The sequence below is a fragment of the Hemisphaericaspora subhashii genome (assembly GCF_019202705.1).
Source record: "Hemisphaericaspora subhashii strain CBS 10753 chromosome Unknown scaffold42, whole genome shotgun sequence".
NCBI classification, from domain to species: domain Eukaryota; kingdom Fungi; phylum Ascomycota; class Pichiomycetes; order Serinales; family Debaryomycetaceae; genus Hemisphaericaspora; species Hemisphaericaspora subhashii.
In genome coordinates, this window is record NW_026057306.1 from 1 (window position 1) to 16,034 (window position 16,034).

At 33.4% G+C, this 16,034-nt stretch overlaps 6 protein-coding genes across 6 annotated transcripts; 2 read left to right on the top strand and 4 right to left on the bottom strand. All coding sequences in view use genetic code 12, as the record gives it.

The window, feature by feature from the left end:
- Positions 1–812: 812 nt before the first annotated feature.
- Positions 813–2,909, bottom strand: GSY1 (glycogen (starch) synthase; the record flags this gene model as incomplete). The annotated part of the gene is made up of 1 exon (XM_049407098.1): positions 813–2,909. The coding sequence occupies one exon, from the start codon at positions 2,907–2,909 to the stop codon at positions 813–815; it is 2,097 nt and encodes a 698-aa protein (XP_049263411.1).
- Positions 2,910–4,923: 2,014 nt separating this feature from the next.
- PWP2 (snoRNA-binding rRNA-processing protein) lies at positions 4,924–7,716 on the bottom strand (the record flags this gene model as incomplete). Its single annotated transcript, XM_049407099.1, has 1 exon — positions 4,924–7,716. One exon carries the CDS (start codon positions 7,714–7,716, stop codon positions 4,924–4,926), a length of 2,793 nt encoding a protein of 930 aa, XP_049263412.1.
- Positions 7,717–7,952: 236 nt separating this feature from the next.
- On the top strand, positions 7,953–8,454 carry J8A68_003263 (uncharacterized protein; the record flags this gene model as incomplete). Its single annotated transcript, XM_049407100.1, has 2 exons — positions 7,953–8,282; positions 8,350–8,454. The coding sequence occupies 2 exons, from the start codon at positions 7,953–7,955 to the stop codon at positions 8,452–8,454; spliced, it is 435 nt and encodes a 144-aa protein (XP_049263413.1).
- Positions 8,455–8,502: 48 nt separating this feature from the next.
- On the bottom strand, positions 8,503–9,428 carry J8A68_003264 (uncharacterized protein; the record flags this gene model as incomplete). Its single annotated transcript, XM_049407101.1, has 2 exons — positions 8,503–8,667; positions 8,736–9,428. The coding sequence occupies 2 exons, from the start codon at positions 9,426–9,428 to the stop codon at positions 8,503–8,505; spliced, it is 858 nt and encodes a 285-aa protein (XP_049263414.1).
- A 109-nt stretch (positions 9,429–9,537) lies between these two features.
- J8A68_003265 (uncharacterized protein) lies at positions 9,538–10,527 on the top strand (the record flags this gene model as incomplete). Its single annotated transcript, XM_049407103.1, has 1 exon — positions 9,538–10,527. One exon carries the CDS (start codon positions 9,538–9,540, stop codon positions 10,525–10,527), a length of 990 nt encoding a protein of 329 aa, XP_049263415.1.
- A 42-nt stretch (positions 10,528–10,569) lies between these two features.
- Positions 10,570–15,945, bottom strand: GSL2 (Gsl2p; the record flags this gene model as incomplete). The annotated part of the gene is made up of 3 exons (XM_049407104.1): positions 10,570–13,893; positions 14,134–15,797; positions 15,858–15,945. 3 exons carry the CDS (start codon positions 15,943–15,945, stop codon positions 10,570–10,572), a joined length of 5,076 nt encoding a protein of 1,691 aa, XP_049263416.1.
- Between the last annotated feature and the right edge of the window lie 89 nt (positions 15,946–16,034).

The following is a 16,034-nucleotide window of genomic DNA, read 5'->3' on the forward strand; positions in this document are numbered from 1 at the left end:
ATTTCTATAAACTTCCGTAAAAAAATACACTGTAGAGGGGTGTATGCAACATTTTCGACATACACAAAGACATCCATCCAAGCTTATCTTTATGGTTATCCTGCTATAGAGAAAAAAAGCCACATCAAAGTGTCAACCTTACGAATTAAGCAAAATTGATCGATATAATACTTAGCATTAGTAATATAATAGAGCTTGGAAACTGCACTACTGTCAGTCATAAGTGATGTCGGCAACTATCTAATAAAAGCATGCCATACCCAAGAACATATGANATATAATAGAGCTTGGAAACTGCACTACTGTCAGTCATAAGTGATGTCGGCAACTATCTAATAAAAGCATGCCATACCCAAGAACATATGAAGGAAACTAGGTAACTATAGTTAGGAAGTGATCTATTTATTAGCCATATAATCTGAGAAGAAGAATCTTCTGCCACGAGGTCAACGAAATGTTTTACCTGTTATGGTTTATCACCTTATACAGATTGAATTTATAGCCAAGAGAAAAATTAAAACTTTTTTTGCAGCCAAATTTGTATTTTTAATTCCGCCACATATAAGCCACTGCGGCTCAAGGATTTCCGCTTTTGGTGGCAATAAATATAGAACTAATTAGATTAGTCTTCATTATCTCTAAAATGACTGTATATTATAAAACATGTGAGCAAAAGACAACTATAACATATCTACTACTATTAATTACTTATTAACAAAAAAAACAACAAAAGGCAAATACAAAGAAAGGGGGAAATATACATACAAAAAAAAATAAAAAATCAATGTTTTTTTTTTGTCATCTCCACTTATCTACTTATCTTGAGGTGGTTCAGAATTACCTCTTAAAGTTAAAGGATAATGATGAGTATCATCATCTTCATCTTCATCATCATCTGAAGTACCCAATTTAAAACCAACATAATCTTCAGTATTCAAACTTTCTTGAGCTTCACCTAAAGAACCTAAATCACCAGGAGTCATTAATCCAAGTTTCCCACTTCTTGGAGATCCTGGAACACTTAATGGACGAGTTAATTTCAAATTTGAAGAATTTGCAAATGGATTAGCTCCATTTTGGAATTTATCAGGATATGCTCTCTTTAAAGATAATTGACGAGCTTTAATATATTCTAATCCCATACGTTTCCAATCTAATAAATCAGATAATCTTTCAGTACGATTACGTTGATTAATTCTTTGACGACGAGTCTTTTCACTAAAATCATACATATAATCAGATAATTGATTAATTGATTCATCAACTGATTTCATTCTTCTATCAACAATATAAATACCATAATCACTTGTGTTTTCAATCAAATCTTCCATATAACAACCAAAACCAGATAAGTTTGTAGTAATTGATGGAACACCCATAACAGTACATTCAGCAGGAGTATAACCCCATGGTTCATAATATGATGGGAAAACACCCAAATGACAACCACGAACAAATTCATCATAATCAAGGGATAAGATTGGATTATTGGCATTAAGGAATTCAGGATGGAATATAATCTTAACACGATCTTCTGGACGGTTGAATAATTGAACACGTCTAATTTGATTCAAGATTGGATCATTATCATCATCAGCCATATTATGAGTCACAATTGGTGGTAATCCTTCACGTTTTAAGGCAAAGATTCTTCTCTTTAATAAGACTCTATCAGCAGGTTTAATTAATTCATCAATTGATGGAACTTCATTATGAATTTTACCATGAGCATTTGGGAATCTTGCACAATGTTCAAATAATCTTTCACCAACTTTCTTTTGAACTTCTTCAATAGTAGATTCTAATTGTTTTATAACAGCTTGACCTTTCAAGGTTTCAACAGTATAAGATTGAGTTCTACCTGGCATAATAATGAATGCAACCACAGTCATTTTGGAACCACTTTCTTTCAATCTATGGTTTAATCTAGCTAAAGCTTCAATAAAGAAATCACACCCTTTATTTCTGAATTCATATCTACCAGCAATGAAAAAGTATAAAGTATTTTCTAAATCAAAATCATAATTACCATAGAAATGACCTTTAACGAATTCATTAATTTTAGCCTTCTTTAAAGCATGTAAGTTTTGGAATTCATGAACCGCTTGGAATTTAACCACATTTAAACCATTTGGTAAAACCCCATCCGGTTTTCTTTTTAATAAATGTTCAGATTCATAAGCAGTAATATGAGAAACTGTAGTGAAAACATCAGCAGAATGAGTAGCTGATCTTTCAATACAATAACGATGATAAATACCTCTTTTACCAGCTTCGGCATCAACATCGAAATTAGCTAAATTATTATAGAAATCAGTTGAACCAGCACAAAGATATCTACCTAAAATAGTTGCATGAGTGGTGAAAATAGTAGTAACATCAATTCTTCTTTTTCTACATAATGGTAATGCAACACCAGCTAACCATTCATGACAATGACAAATAACGGCTCTTTCACGATCATTATAAACTAATTCTCCCAAGAACCAAGCAACCAAATAACCTAATAAAATAGCATCATTAGTTTCAGAATCATGGTCAGGAGTTGGAATACCGGCAATATTCCATAAATCAGATTTCCATTCATTTAAATTATGACCAGCTGACCAAATATCGAATAAAAGAACTCTTGGAGCTCCTTCAATTAACCATCTACCATAAAGCCAACGAATACCACGTTCACTCATTTGGTCCAATGTTTGTTTGATCATTGGATCTTTAACTGGTAATTCTTCAACTTCAATTTGTGCCGATTGATAATTGAGGGGACCAATTAAAGTATAACGTTCTCTATATTCTGCAACAGTAATTGGAGCTTTTGATTTAAGTACGGAATAAATACCACCGACTTTATGAGCAACTTCAGTTGCAACTTCGAAAAGTAAGTGATTGGAAATATCTCTAGTCATTGTTGTTTATATGGGGGGAGTTAAGTATGGGTCAATTGACAATTGTGGGTTTTTCTAATTTAAAAAAAGGGAAATTGAAAATTGATAAAGTGGAATGTTCTTTTTTTTTTTGGCTTAAGGGGGAACTCGGACACTTTTTATTTATACAAAAAAAAAGGATTCTTTCGGACACAAAATTGAAAAATTCTAAAAATTAATTATTAAAATGAAATGATGGTTTGTAAATAAATAATGAATTTCAATGCAAAATAATTTTATAATTTTTACAGGAAATTTATTTAAATATTAATAGGGGGGGATTGGGAGTGATGCAATTAGGTGGGGATTTTGGGAGTATTTAAATATTTGTTAGTTCAAATCAATTGGCAATTTTTTTTTGATTGATTAACGAATGTGTGGGTGTGGTGGATGTGTGGAAGTGAGTGGGAAGATGCTACAAAAATAAAATTTGGCCTTCTAAAACGGTTTGTGTGATTTTACCTTTAATGTTTTAATCTAAAAAGAAGAGAAAAAGAGAGAAAGAAAAGAAAACTGAAATGGTTTGGTTTTTTTATGATTGAACGAATTGATGACCAATTTATAAGATGACTTTCTGGAAATCAGACAGACATCTAATTTTATTTTCCATTAATAATGGCAGCTCAATCCTTTGTGTGGTAAATATATTTACCACCAATTATTTAAATGTGTTGATAATTTCTAATAATTTATTTTTTAATTTAAAACAGCCTTTCTTTTTTTTGGGTGTAAAATGAACCAAAAAAAAAAAGTGGGGAGTTGTTTAGTGACATTAAAATAAAATTATTTTTCGTTAAGAAAATTAAATGGAATGAGAAATAAGAAGAGAAGATTTTTTATTTTTCTTTTGCATATTTCTACAGGGTTACATGACGTATCTATATTTCAATTTGTATTTCTTTAGCTAAACTTTATGACTTTAACAAACTCTAGTAAGAATCTCCCAATTGATAATCAACAACTTCATGAGATATATGCATAACCTTTGTGTTAAACTGGTAATAGGTATGTATGTGGGATGTGTGTGTCTAATTTAATTAAATTAGACATACATTGATAAATTTCAAAAGAATAAAGAAAAAAAAAAAGCAACACCAGCGAAAAATAAACGATGTGGAAAAAAAAACGTCCACAAAAAAATATTCATTTATTAACACATTTACAGTTTAATTGTATTAAGCAAGAAAAAAAATAGCTGTTTCATTTTTTTTAACAACGCTGGCTGGTAATGTCATTGCACGAGAACGTTAGGCAATGTGTGAGATATTCAACCCCTTGCCTAGTAATACAATTACCCAAGAAAACATTTATCTTTAATAAAGTTACAGTGCCCGGGATCTAATTTGAAGATTCTCCGCTCCGAGCAAAATCTCATCATCGTTTTCGCTAAGTTAATGCAACTCTACTTAATTATAAGTGTACCTACACATTTTTGAATCTAATACCACGACCTTCTTCTATTACGCATGTAAAAATTAAAACAACCAAAATTGTATGGGAATATTTCAGGTTCGTGAAAATAGTTTCCAATTTGTTCTGTAGAATGTCTCCAATCTCCAAATATAATAGATAAATTGGTTGCTGTTGCATATAGGTTGATTATATCAATACAAGGATTTAGCTGTGTGTAGAAAAGGTACAATTTTATAAATAAGAAAATAATTTAACACACAATTTTGGTTAGGCAAAAAAACAAGCTATTGTTTAAATTACTAAAAAATAATTGTTATTTTACGAAATGGCTTTAGCCATAAATTATTTTTTATTTGTAAATTCTATTTTTATTTTTAGCAGCCATTTTTTCTTCTTCAAACTGTACAATATCATCAATTGGATAATTTATAAAGTCAACCTTCTTTCCTCCATTTTGTATCCCCCAATTTAGTCTACGTGGGGGATACAAACAAAAGAAGAGATTCAAATTGTGTTGCAAAAAAAAAACTACTTTTCCTAATATACACATTAAAGACTATGAATACTTACACTAAATGACTACTTATACTTCTATCAATTCATCATCACTATCATCGTCGTCACTGTCATTTGGACCACTGAATACAATTCCATTGCTGGCTTTGATTCCATTTTCATTTGATCCAAACCATCCACCTTCTTCATCTTCATCGTTTTGGTCTTCTATTATTTGATCATCATCTTCATCTTCGGAACCAGAACCAGAATCATCTTCCATTTCCAGTATAATATCTTGATCTTTGCCATCTTCTTTTAAATCTTTACTGACAGTCAAATAGCTCAACAAGTATTTATTCTTCTTTCCAATAGTAACAACATCTTTACCAACCTTATTTAAAAATCTTGATAATAATTTCATTGAAGACAGAAATTCAAATTTATGTTCTTGAATATATTTCCCATGTTGAATTAATAAATTCTTAACCCAAAGTAAATAAAATTCAAAATGATGAGAATCTTGCTTTATCAATAATTCACCAACATAAGTCAAAACACGTGAGATATAAACAACTGGTAAATCTTGACAAACTAATTGAATATCACTCAATGGAATTGATTCTAATGTCTTATGAATTAAATAACTTTCATTCAATCTAAAAGACATAACTAATGCAGTAAGATATTCCTTTTCATCAAGTGCTTCCAAAGTGGCTTCAGGAGTAATATCAACATCTAAATCAAATGGATCAAAAATGACTTCTTGATTAATTGAATAAACCAATAAACCTTCAGTTGAAGCAGCAGCAAATGCTGATGAAGTAGGGGAAAATTCAATTGCTGTTACTCTAATTTCAGGTCTGATTCTACGTTCACCTGGATCTCCACCTCTTTGTGAACCTGGTAATGTATTATCAAGTCTATCTTCCAAGTCACTTAATTCTCCATCACGATCAATCAAATCAGAATTTATACCAGAATCAGTAATCTTACCACTGTTGAGGAATTGTAAAGTTCCATCAATTGACATATTTTCTGAAACAATGAATCTTTTCAATAATACTTCATTATCAATATCATACATACAGATGGAATTATTATTACCAGCTGCTAATAAAGTTAACCCATCAAATGAATAACAAATAGTACTGAAATAATTCCCACGAGCTGAATTCTTGGCAATAAATTTATCTTCAAGATATCTTCCTTTAATAATATCCTTCTTTCCATCAATCATATGTAATTGCTTGGCATCTTCAATATCAAATATGGTAATATGACCATCTAATGTCAGGACAGCAATTTCTTTACAATCAGGTCTCATAGTCAAACAAATAACATCATGACTGACTTCAATTGGTTCAACACTTTGACTACGAGCAAATATATTCCAAATTCTAATTGTTTTATCCCATGAAGCACTTGCCAATATCGAATTTTCTTGACCAAAAGTCAAACATGAAATTGGACCTTCATGTCCACTTAATGAATCTAATAATTGTCCAGTTTGAACTGACCAGACATAAATTTCAAATGAATCTTGAGACCCTCCACAAATGATTTCACCACTGGGGTCAACGGCCAAACAATTAAATTGAATACGAGAAGAGGCAGTAAAAGTTCGGAAATTTCTATATCTGATTAAATCCCATGCTCTTATTGTCCCATCTAAAGAACTGGTAAATAATACTTGTCCCCTTTTGGCAAATTTAACTTCAGTTACTGCAGATGAATGTTCAGTAAATGTCATTAAACAGAATCCGGATTGGACATCCCAAATCTTAATCTTACCATCATCAGATCCAGTAACTAATCTTGACCCATCGGGAGAATAGGCTAAGGTATTCATAGAATCAAAATGTCCTTGTTGTTTAAGGATATATGATTCGGATTGCCATTCATATACTAACAATTGTCCTAATTTAGAAGATCCAAATGCTAACCATTCACCAGATTTATTGATATTGACAGTGTCAACTGAATTTTGTCCCATACTTAACAGTTGAACAAGATTAAAATCTTGAATTTCATATATCCTAAACTCACCATTATAAAATCCAACAATTAATAAGTTTGATTCTGGATGGAAAGTTGCACATTTTAATTTCGAATCAGCAAAGAAAAATTCCTTTCTTGTAATTCTCCAACTCATAGGTTTGGTAGATTCTCCATCTTCTTCCTCATCTTCTTCATCCTCACTTTCATCAGTTGGTTTTTCAGTATATTCCCATTTAAATAATGCACCATCTTTACTTACAGTATAAATGATTTCTTGATCAGCGCTGAAAAACGCATTCATAACATAATCTCGATGTCCAGAAAATGTCATACCAACATCTTTTTCCAATGAAGAAATTGAAAAAATCCTAGCAGTCATATCTTTACTTGTACTTATGAAAAATCTTGAATCTTGTGACCAAGAAATACTTAAAACATCATTATAATGACCCAGATATATTCTATGTCTAACAAACGGACTAAATTGTCTATCTTCACTAAAATCAGGAGTTTTCCAAACTTGAATAAATCTCCCTACAGCTACAGCAAAATAATGTCCACAAGGACTAAATTTAATATCATGAACCCTAGATTTGAAATTAAAATGATGTAATACAACTCTCAGGATAAAATTCACAAGAATGGCACGGCCATCTTCATCAATGGAGATTAATAATGTTCCTTGGGTGTTTAAGGCTATATTGGTGATATTCTTTCTATGTTGATAATTGAAAGTGAATGAATTGGAATTGACTAAATCGAAACATGAAACTCGATTTCCTACTGGTGATAATAATTTGGTTCCATCTTTGGTGAATAATAAGTTCCCCTTTCTATATACTGTTCCTAAAAGGTTAGAGAACTTGAAATCTGATTTCATCTTTGGTATAAGTTTGACTTGGTAACTTAAGAGGAGATCAAAGAAGATGGTTAATAAATTTTTCAGATTATGTACAGATGCTCATCGCTCATCTTTTTTAGCACTAGAAAAAAACTTATTGAACTAAATAAAATCCTCAAGCAATAATTATTTACATCTTTGCGGAAGAAGATTTGTTTGTATCCACTTTCTAACCAATTCCACTACTTATACTATATACAAACACATAACCACCAATGTCAGGACTTTCCAGCAGGGTCATGAACATGAAGTTCATGCAAAAACAAGATCAATCAAAGACAGCAAAAGCAGACACAACCACCACCCAGAAAAAAATAACCGATTCCTCAGAATGGGCAATACCACATCTGGCTAAGTTATTGAAATTAGCAGAAAGAAAACCAAAGATAGAAATTGTGGGATATGGCGGAATAATGAGTGCTCCTACCAGACGATCATGGGGTACACAAAATGAAGAAAATAAGCCAGAAGAAGACGATGTTGTGAGGATAACGAAAGAAGCAATAATTCTTGACGACCATTCAAATCGAAAGACAAAGAAAGATGTATGTTTCCACAACTGTAATTATAACTTTATTATAAAGTGAATATACTAACAATATATATTTCTAGAAATCTCTGGATGAGTTAAATTCTTTGTGGGAAAAGAGAAAGATTGAACACAAACCATCAAGTGTGCCGAGAAAGAAGAGAAAGTTATCTAAAGATGAATCCTAGACACACACAGACCTTTGCTATTCATTAACCCTATCATCATCTCCTTTATCATTTCTTCTTTTTCTTTGTATTATTAGTTTCAGCATCTAGAAATTGTCCTTTTATAATAACATCCCTAGCAGCAGAATTTATATGTTTGAATCGGTCAGGTCCTAAATGGATTCCTCCAAACCAACGACTGACAACAACGATAACATTCCATACATCCATCATCTATAGTCAAATAGAAATAGTTAGTAAAAAATCACACGCAAATTACGAATACAGCACAGTCAACATACCTGTAGAACATGTAACAATCTTCCTCCAGCCGCAGTCTCTCCATCATCATCACAATCTTGGAATTGGATTCCATCTGATGTTTTGATTCTCCAACTAGAAATATTATGAGTGGCTCTAGATATCTTCTTATCAGTTATCAATTCGTTGAGATAAGATTGAGCTTCTTCTAAACTAGATACTTTCCTGGCATATGCTATAAATGTGGATTTTCTATCTATTATAGGATCTGATTGTTTCCAACCAATAGTTGGATCTACTTCAACTTTCAAATTCACTGATTCTTTCTTTTTCACAGGAGCTGTTGTTACAGTTTCTTCTTCAGCATCCTTTTTCTTCTCTGGTGGTGGTGATGGTGGTACTGGATGTTCCTCCACATACCTATCGAAGAATTCTTGCAATTCAGTCAACAATTCAAAAAGCATAACTTGTTCAGGAACAAATGCTCGCTGTAATATTTCATTTATATTTCGTTCTAGATATGTATTATCAGTGAATCGACTTCTATTATCATTAATTATTTGTAATAATTGTGGGCTTTCTTCAGGATAATTTTCTGGAAATGTCAATTGAATTGATATGCATTCATGATTTGGGATTTTAAATGTGTATATCTGAGGTGCTATGTCTGTTACTGAATCAGGATATATTGCATCAATTGCCCTCACCTCATCATGTAATTCTTCCACTGTCATTTCAAGGTGGTCTTGCCTAAAATATGTGTTAGAAGAGTCGATGAACAAAGAAAAATGAATTTATCAATTCCTTCCCATCCTTCATCAATCCAAATCCAAACAGCAAGATATGTTAACTGCAGAACAACTCAAGAATGAAGGAAACAAGGCATTCGCCAATAAGGAATACAAGAAGGCGGCCAAAATATATCGTGATGCAATTCAATTAGACATGTACAACCCAGTCCTATATTCCAACCGTGCCCAATGTTTCATCAATTTGAAAGATTATGAAAGAGCCTACAAAGATTGTATAAGCGGGATCAATCTAGGAGCTCCCAATCCCCTTTTGACGAAATTGTATTATAGGCAAGGAATCTCGTTGAAAGGATTGAATCGATTAAAACGAGCTAAAGAAGCTTTTGAAATGGTGTTGAAATTGGATCCCAAGAATGTGAATGCCAAAACCGAGTTAGAGAATATTCGAAATACAGCTGATTTAGATGAAGATATGATAGATGGAGAAAATCTTGTGAATATTCGAATAGAAAATGTTGATGAATTGCCTAATGAATTTATCAGCCTCCTAGAACCAAAGAAAACTACTCCCCCAGTTGTCCCAACCATCCAACCTATTCAAAAAGCTCTGAGTATCACTTCAGATGCAGAGAAAGAAATAAAGGAGATTTTCACACATAAGGAACAAACTCAACAAACCAAGCCCACTTCCAAGATAACTGGCACGACCGACGAATCCCAAGAAAAGCTGCCATTGCAATTACTTACTGTTCTACGAAAACTTCCGGCATCCCAGAAAGTAAAGGGGTACGAATACATCCTTAACCTTGATGACGAATCTTATAGAACAATCTTTGCTTCTTCAGGAATCGATACAGATTTCTTGCAGTTCTTCCTTGAAGCAGCTGAGTATGCCGCTGCTAATGAAATGATGCCAAGTTGGAATAAATTAATTCTTAATCATTTATCACAATTCTCCAAATTTAAAAGATACGATCTTTCCATGATGATGGCAGACGATCAATTGAAGAACAATATTCTACAAAAAGTTGAACAGAAACACCCAGAAGATTTATTAGCATTTCGAGATTTATTTAAATAAAAACTCATTATATAGATAGAAGTATAAATATATACGCCAAAATTAGTAATGCCTGATTTCTAAACTTTTAAGCAATCCCTTTCTACTCGTTGAAAGAATATATGGCTGAAACAAAGGATGCATTATCGAAGGAGCATACAGTTCGAAATCAATATCCAAGTACTTGTTGACTATGATAGGAACTGCAAATATGCTAGAAAATAAAATCAATCCAAACAAAAATAATATAAGGTATAAATTAGCTTGAAATCTTCTTTTCCTCTTTTGCTTCTTTGATAGGATTCTAGGTCTAATTTGATTACCAGGTTTAAGCCAAAATAACATCAATGTATGCCATTTATCAGCATATGGAATAAGCAATATTGGAATTTGAGCATATAATATTAAATGAGCTGCAACCAAATCCCCAGCAAAATAGGACAATTCCGTCAATTTACAAATAGTTTCTCTCAATGGTTGAGTGATTATATACCAACCCAATCCGGCAGTTGCCCATTTTCCAGACCACCATGAACGATTTGATCTATCATGTCTGAACTCTCTTGAAATAAATAGAATAGTAATCATTTGTAAAAACCAGCGTTGAATCAATACAGATAAGGCAAACCCAAGTATTGTTCTTGAAAAATTCCAATTTTGTAACATCCACAATAATTCAAAAAAGAATACATGATTAATTAATGCAAGGATATGAGCAAATGCTGCAACAAAAGATGGAAACTTCTTGCAGAACAAGGTTAATAACGGTCCACATATCGCAGAAATGACAAAGCAAGCCAATAATATTGCAAAATTGACCACAATAGGACCAAAAGTAACTATAAGCATTCTCAAAATGCTATTCACTGGATATGTGCCTCTTGCATCATTTTGGGAATTGGAAAACAAATAAGCGAATGCTACCACCGATATTGCACCTAATTGTTGTAATGATTCGGATATCACTAAACTAAATCTCGAGGGTTTCACTTCACTCACAACTTTAATCTCTTCATTCAAACTATATCTCTTGCTTTTTACACCCACAATCCGACTTCTTCTAAGTCTAGTGAAATTTATCCAAGATGATATCCGTGGTTTACTATTTCCTCGATATAACCATCTAAGATATTCCTTATAATCCAAAAAGAAATCTTTCCACGAAAATTGATTGGGATTGTACAAAAATGGACAAATCATTAACCCAATAATCGTGATCCAGAAATATAATAACAGTAATTTCCACATAGATATAGACCCATAAAATATCAAAAGACCACATAATGAACCATAATAAAGACTCTCCACAGCAAATCTTGAATAAAGAGTAGAAAATGGAACCCGAATTGTTGCAAAACCACGACCAGTTGCAAGATACCTTGCACCACCAATGGAAATATCACTCACCAAGGAATGTGCATAAATTCGACAAACAAATACTTCAAATAAAGGTGAAAATGATGCAAATTGTTTTCCAAGTCTTGTTATTGCTTTATAGAATCCCCGTTCCGTAAGTTCTTGCACACCCAAAGGGACAAATGAAATGACAAACACAATGAAAATGGAAAAAATACATCTTTCCAACCAATGAACAACTGGTATTAAGTTATAACAACCAACAGGTCTTCTTGGGTCAGTTATTGGTCTATATCTATCGTATTCACAAATTGTAGATTCATTGGTCAAAGCAGCGAGGTTTGCGACCACGAGGAGAAATAACTGAATGGAAAGCATGATAAAGACATTATTCAAATGGAAACCGGGATGTGCATAATAAAATGATAGGAATCTATCCAATGGCAATTGTGTTCCCAAGTAGAAATATTCTCTAGATAGCATTTGTTCTCCCATTCCTGCCCCAATCTTAGTAGTGAAGTTCAAGATGGAACCAAATCCTAAATCTCTTCCCTTACCACATTGCATATATTCACAATGCTTAATCCTACCACCTCTCAAAACAACATTCATACCAGCATATATATCTTCATTCAAATGAAGACCTTTTTGTGCCTTGGATACACCACCTCTGGTTGTCATAAAGATTCCATTCAAAAAGTCTGGATGACCATAATGCAATTTACCACCAATATGAGCCAATGTTCTCGCAAACAAAGTACCAAAAGTCTGTTCTTTTCCAGCAGCTACATCACCAAGTATCCCAATATTCTCAGAAAAAATATACTCTCTTGTTCCAATTATTGCGACAGGATATGCCATCTCAGTATTTTTGAGATCCTTCGCATATGGATCAATAGGAAATGTAGCTTCTTCGAACTCAGCCAAAACACTTCTAATTTTAAGACATTCTTCCAAATAATTATCTTGATTGGCATCAACTAATTGAATATATTCTCCCCTACAAAAGATCAAAGAATGATTCTGATTATCAGATTTTCCATCACCAAGAATTGGATTTCCAGACAATCTGATTTTATATTTTGGCTCCCGTTCACCATTTTCCATAATTGCACAGCTTCCGTCAACTAAGGATGAGAAGTATACAACTTCTCCCGTGGCTTCATCAACTTCTTCATCAAGATAACAAATTTGAAGTTCAGGATATGCTCTCAACAAAAATTCAGTATTCTCTTTTTCTTCTTGAGTGAAATATTTTAATCTTTGCATTGATGTTATTATTCTAAATTTTCTATGTGCCATTATGGAAGCTTGTTCCAACTTTTCCTGTTCATTTTGGAAGCCAGCCAGGTTTGGGTTTTCAACATCAAACAACAATTTAATTGCCCTGGAGTAATTCATAAAACCAGATATAGTTCTATAAAGAGTCTGGGATCTGAGAGATGCCCAAATTCTGGTACGAAGGATATATTCGGGTGTTGCAATCTTAAAACCGACTGAATAATATGGAAGATCGTCGAGCTTTTCCTTGCGAAATTCTGCAGATGATGAGTCAGTTTCGAATTCTTCGGCCAACATTTTAGTATCTTTAACAAAACAGCTCCATTCAATTGGGTGAAGTTGCTTCAAATATTCCAACATGGTCACATGAGAATATTGTTCTTCTTCTCTAATAATTTCACGTAATGAAAGGGTAATCTTTTCACCATAGTGGGGAATTAACACGGTAAACGAAGGCATCAACTGGACAGGTCCAACTTCTGGCATAGGGGTAGACAATGATTGGGCGAAAAATGTAACCCTCCTTTGAGCTTCTGATTGGTCCTGAAATAAGGAAGATTTTATCGATTGATCTTCTTGAGAAACAAAGAAAATTGGCTCTTTCAACACTGATCCACCTTCAATCCCAGGAGTATCAATCTGTTTGTAGATAAGTTTCTGGACATGTTCCAAGGAAATCAAATGTTCACGATACATTGAAATGACAATTGAATTCCAGACTTGTGATACAAGCAACTTTGCTTTAACGTTCTTATCCCCAGATACTGATATAATCTTTGAAAATATTCTTTTGGGCAATCTTGAAAATATATTCCTCCAGGGAGTCCAAATAGATACACCAATATAAAATGAGCGGCAAACTGAGAATATGGTATTCCACACAATGTACCATAAATAGGTATCCAAAAAGAACAAAACCAAGTCTGTAACGTAAACCAAACCTAAAACAATCATAGTTTGTCTCGTACAAAGCCAGGTGCCAATCCATACCTCTCCCGCGCATCTGGTCATTTTCATCACACTAAGCTCTCGAACAGGATCCCGCATAGAAAGTGTAAGGAAGAAATAAGATTCAATAAACTTGGAAACAAATATTGCAAACCACAAACCATAAGAAGCAATCCTGTCACTTTCCGTGAGTTGATAAAAGTTGGTAATAAAATATTGTGTTGGAAGATAACGCCGATCGTTTTCTCTGGCAGTTCTTGTAAATAATTTTCCCAACGGAACAATAGATAAATACATTACAACCAATATGGAAAAGGCAAACTGGAATGATGCTATGACTAACCCAATCGTATCTTCAATATTCAATGGGTACATAAGAAATAAATATACCGTTGGCCCAGTGTTGATTAGCAAACATAAGAAAAGGAAAAACAACCTCTTAATAACAGTTTGTGCACCAGCCCACTTTCTGGGGACAAAGGATAATTCAAGAATCAAGCTAAACATACAAATGAGGATTGCAACAGAACCAGCAAGCGAAAGGACAGCAAGGCGTGCCTGATTGGTTGGTTGATTATCCACATGAGGTTGATAGTTCTTGGTGTACAATGTTGGCGAGTTAAATAGAGTGTAGTACCAAAATACCGAAACATGAATAATCCAAACTCTGTTAAAATTGACAAGCACGTGAGACCAACTTCGTCTTTCCCTAAATGTTTTATAGAATGCCTTGTGCCACAAGATTTCGTTCAATTTTTCATATCTCTCATGTGGTTGAAGTGTCATCAACTTGGTTTTCTTATCAGATAATACTAAACGTTCAAGTCCTTTGCTGTACCAGAAAAGTTGATTCATGTCATCATACCCAATCACGGATTCGTGATCCTTATCACGTCTATGATACTTTCCTTCAACAAGAACATAAGATTGATCTCTATAAAAATCGTAGAGCGGGGTGATTATATGGTCAAGGAAACTCCGGGTGACGGTCGTAACAGGAATATCAGGATCTATTGAAAAGTAGTAATCATTGCAACACTTGAAAATAAAACAAATACATTCAGGCATGAATCTTATATTATTGGCCTCTCCCCAAACTAAAAGATACAAGGCCAATTGAATTACACAATCTGTAGGAGAAAGCGTTAACATATTTGTAGACCATTGTTCTTCTGCTTCCTCCAATAAGGAGACGTACTCATTTGAGTCTTTAACCCTTCCACTTTTGGTAACGTTATCAAATCCAATTGCATCATCTATATCTAACAGAGCAGCGAAATACCACTTCCTGAAGTTAGCATTGACGCCACCAATATAATCGGCATGGACAGATTTTAGCGCCTGAGTAGGACCAAGCCTAGAAGCTCTAGAATCCAACAAACGCAACAAGTAGTCGAACATATTTCTGGTGTTATCAAATTGGAATCCAAATATAGTTGTCAATTGTAAAAATATAGCTTCTATTGCTTCTTTGGTTATTGGAACTTGTTCTGGTGGATTCCAAGCGGGATAAGGATCATGCTTGTTTGCATAAATATCATATGTAAGATCTTCCGCTAGGACTTCTCCAGGATTCTTTTTAAATTCATTTGGTTGATTATCAGTTTTGCCAATCCTTTCAACTTCTGCCCATCTACTTGAATCAACATAAGGTGTTTTAAAACTGCTCAATGGAAATGCAGATGTGAATGCTTGAGGATCACGATCTGTTGATAAGAATTTGTTAGTAAAATACAACAGTTACTAAATACCGCGGTAGACCATACTAATTGCAGTAGCAGTTCTCTTGAGTAATTCAATTGGGTCCGATTCCTCCTTATCACGTCTCTTCGACTTTGATTTTCTTTTAGCCATAATGTATTGATATTCGTGAAGGTTAAGGATGTATTAATATTAGCTGCCATACTATTTTTTTACAACCACCTAAATCGTATTTTTTCGCT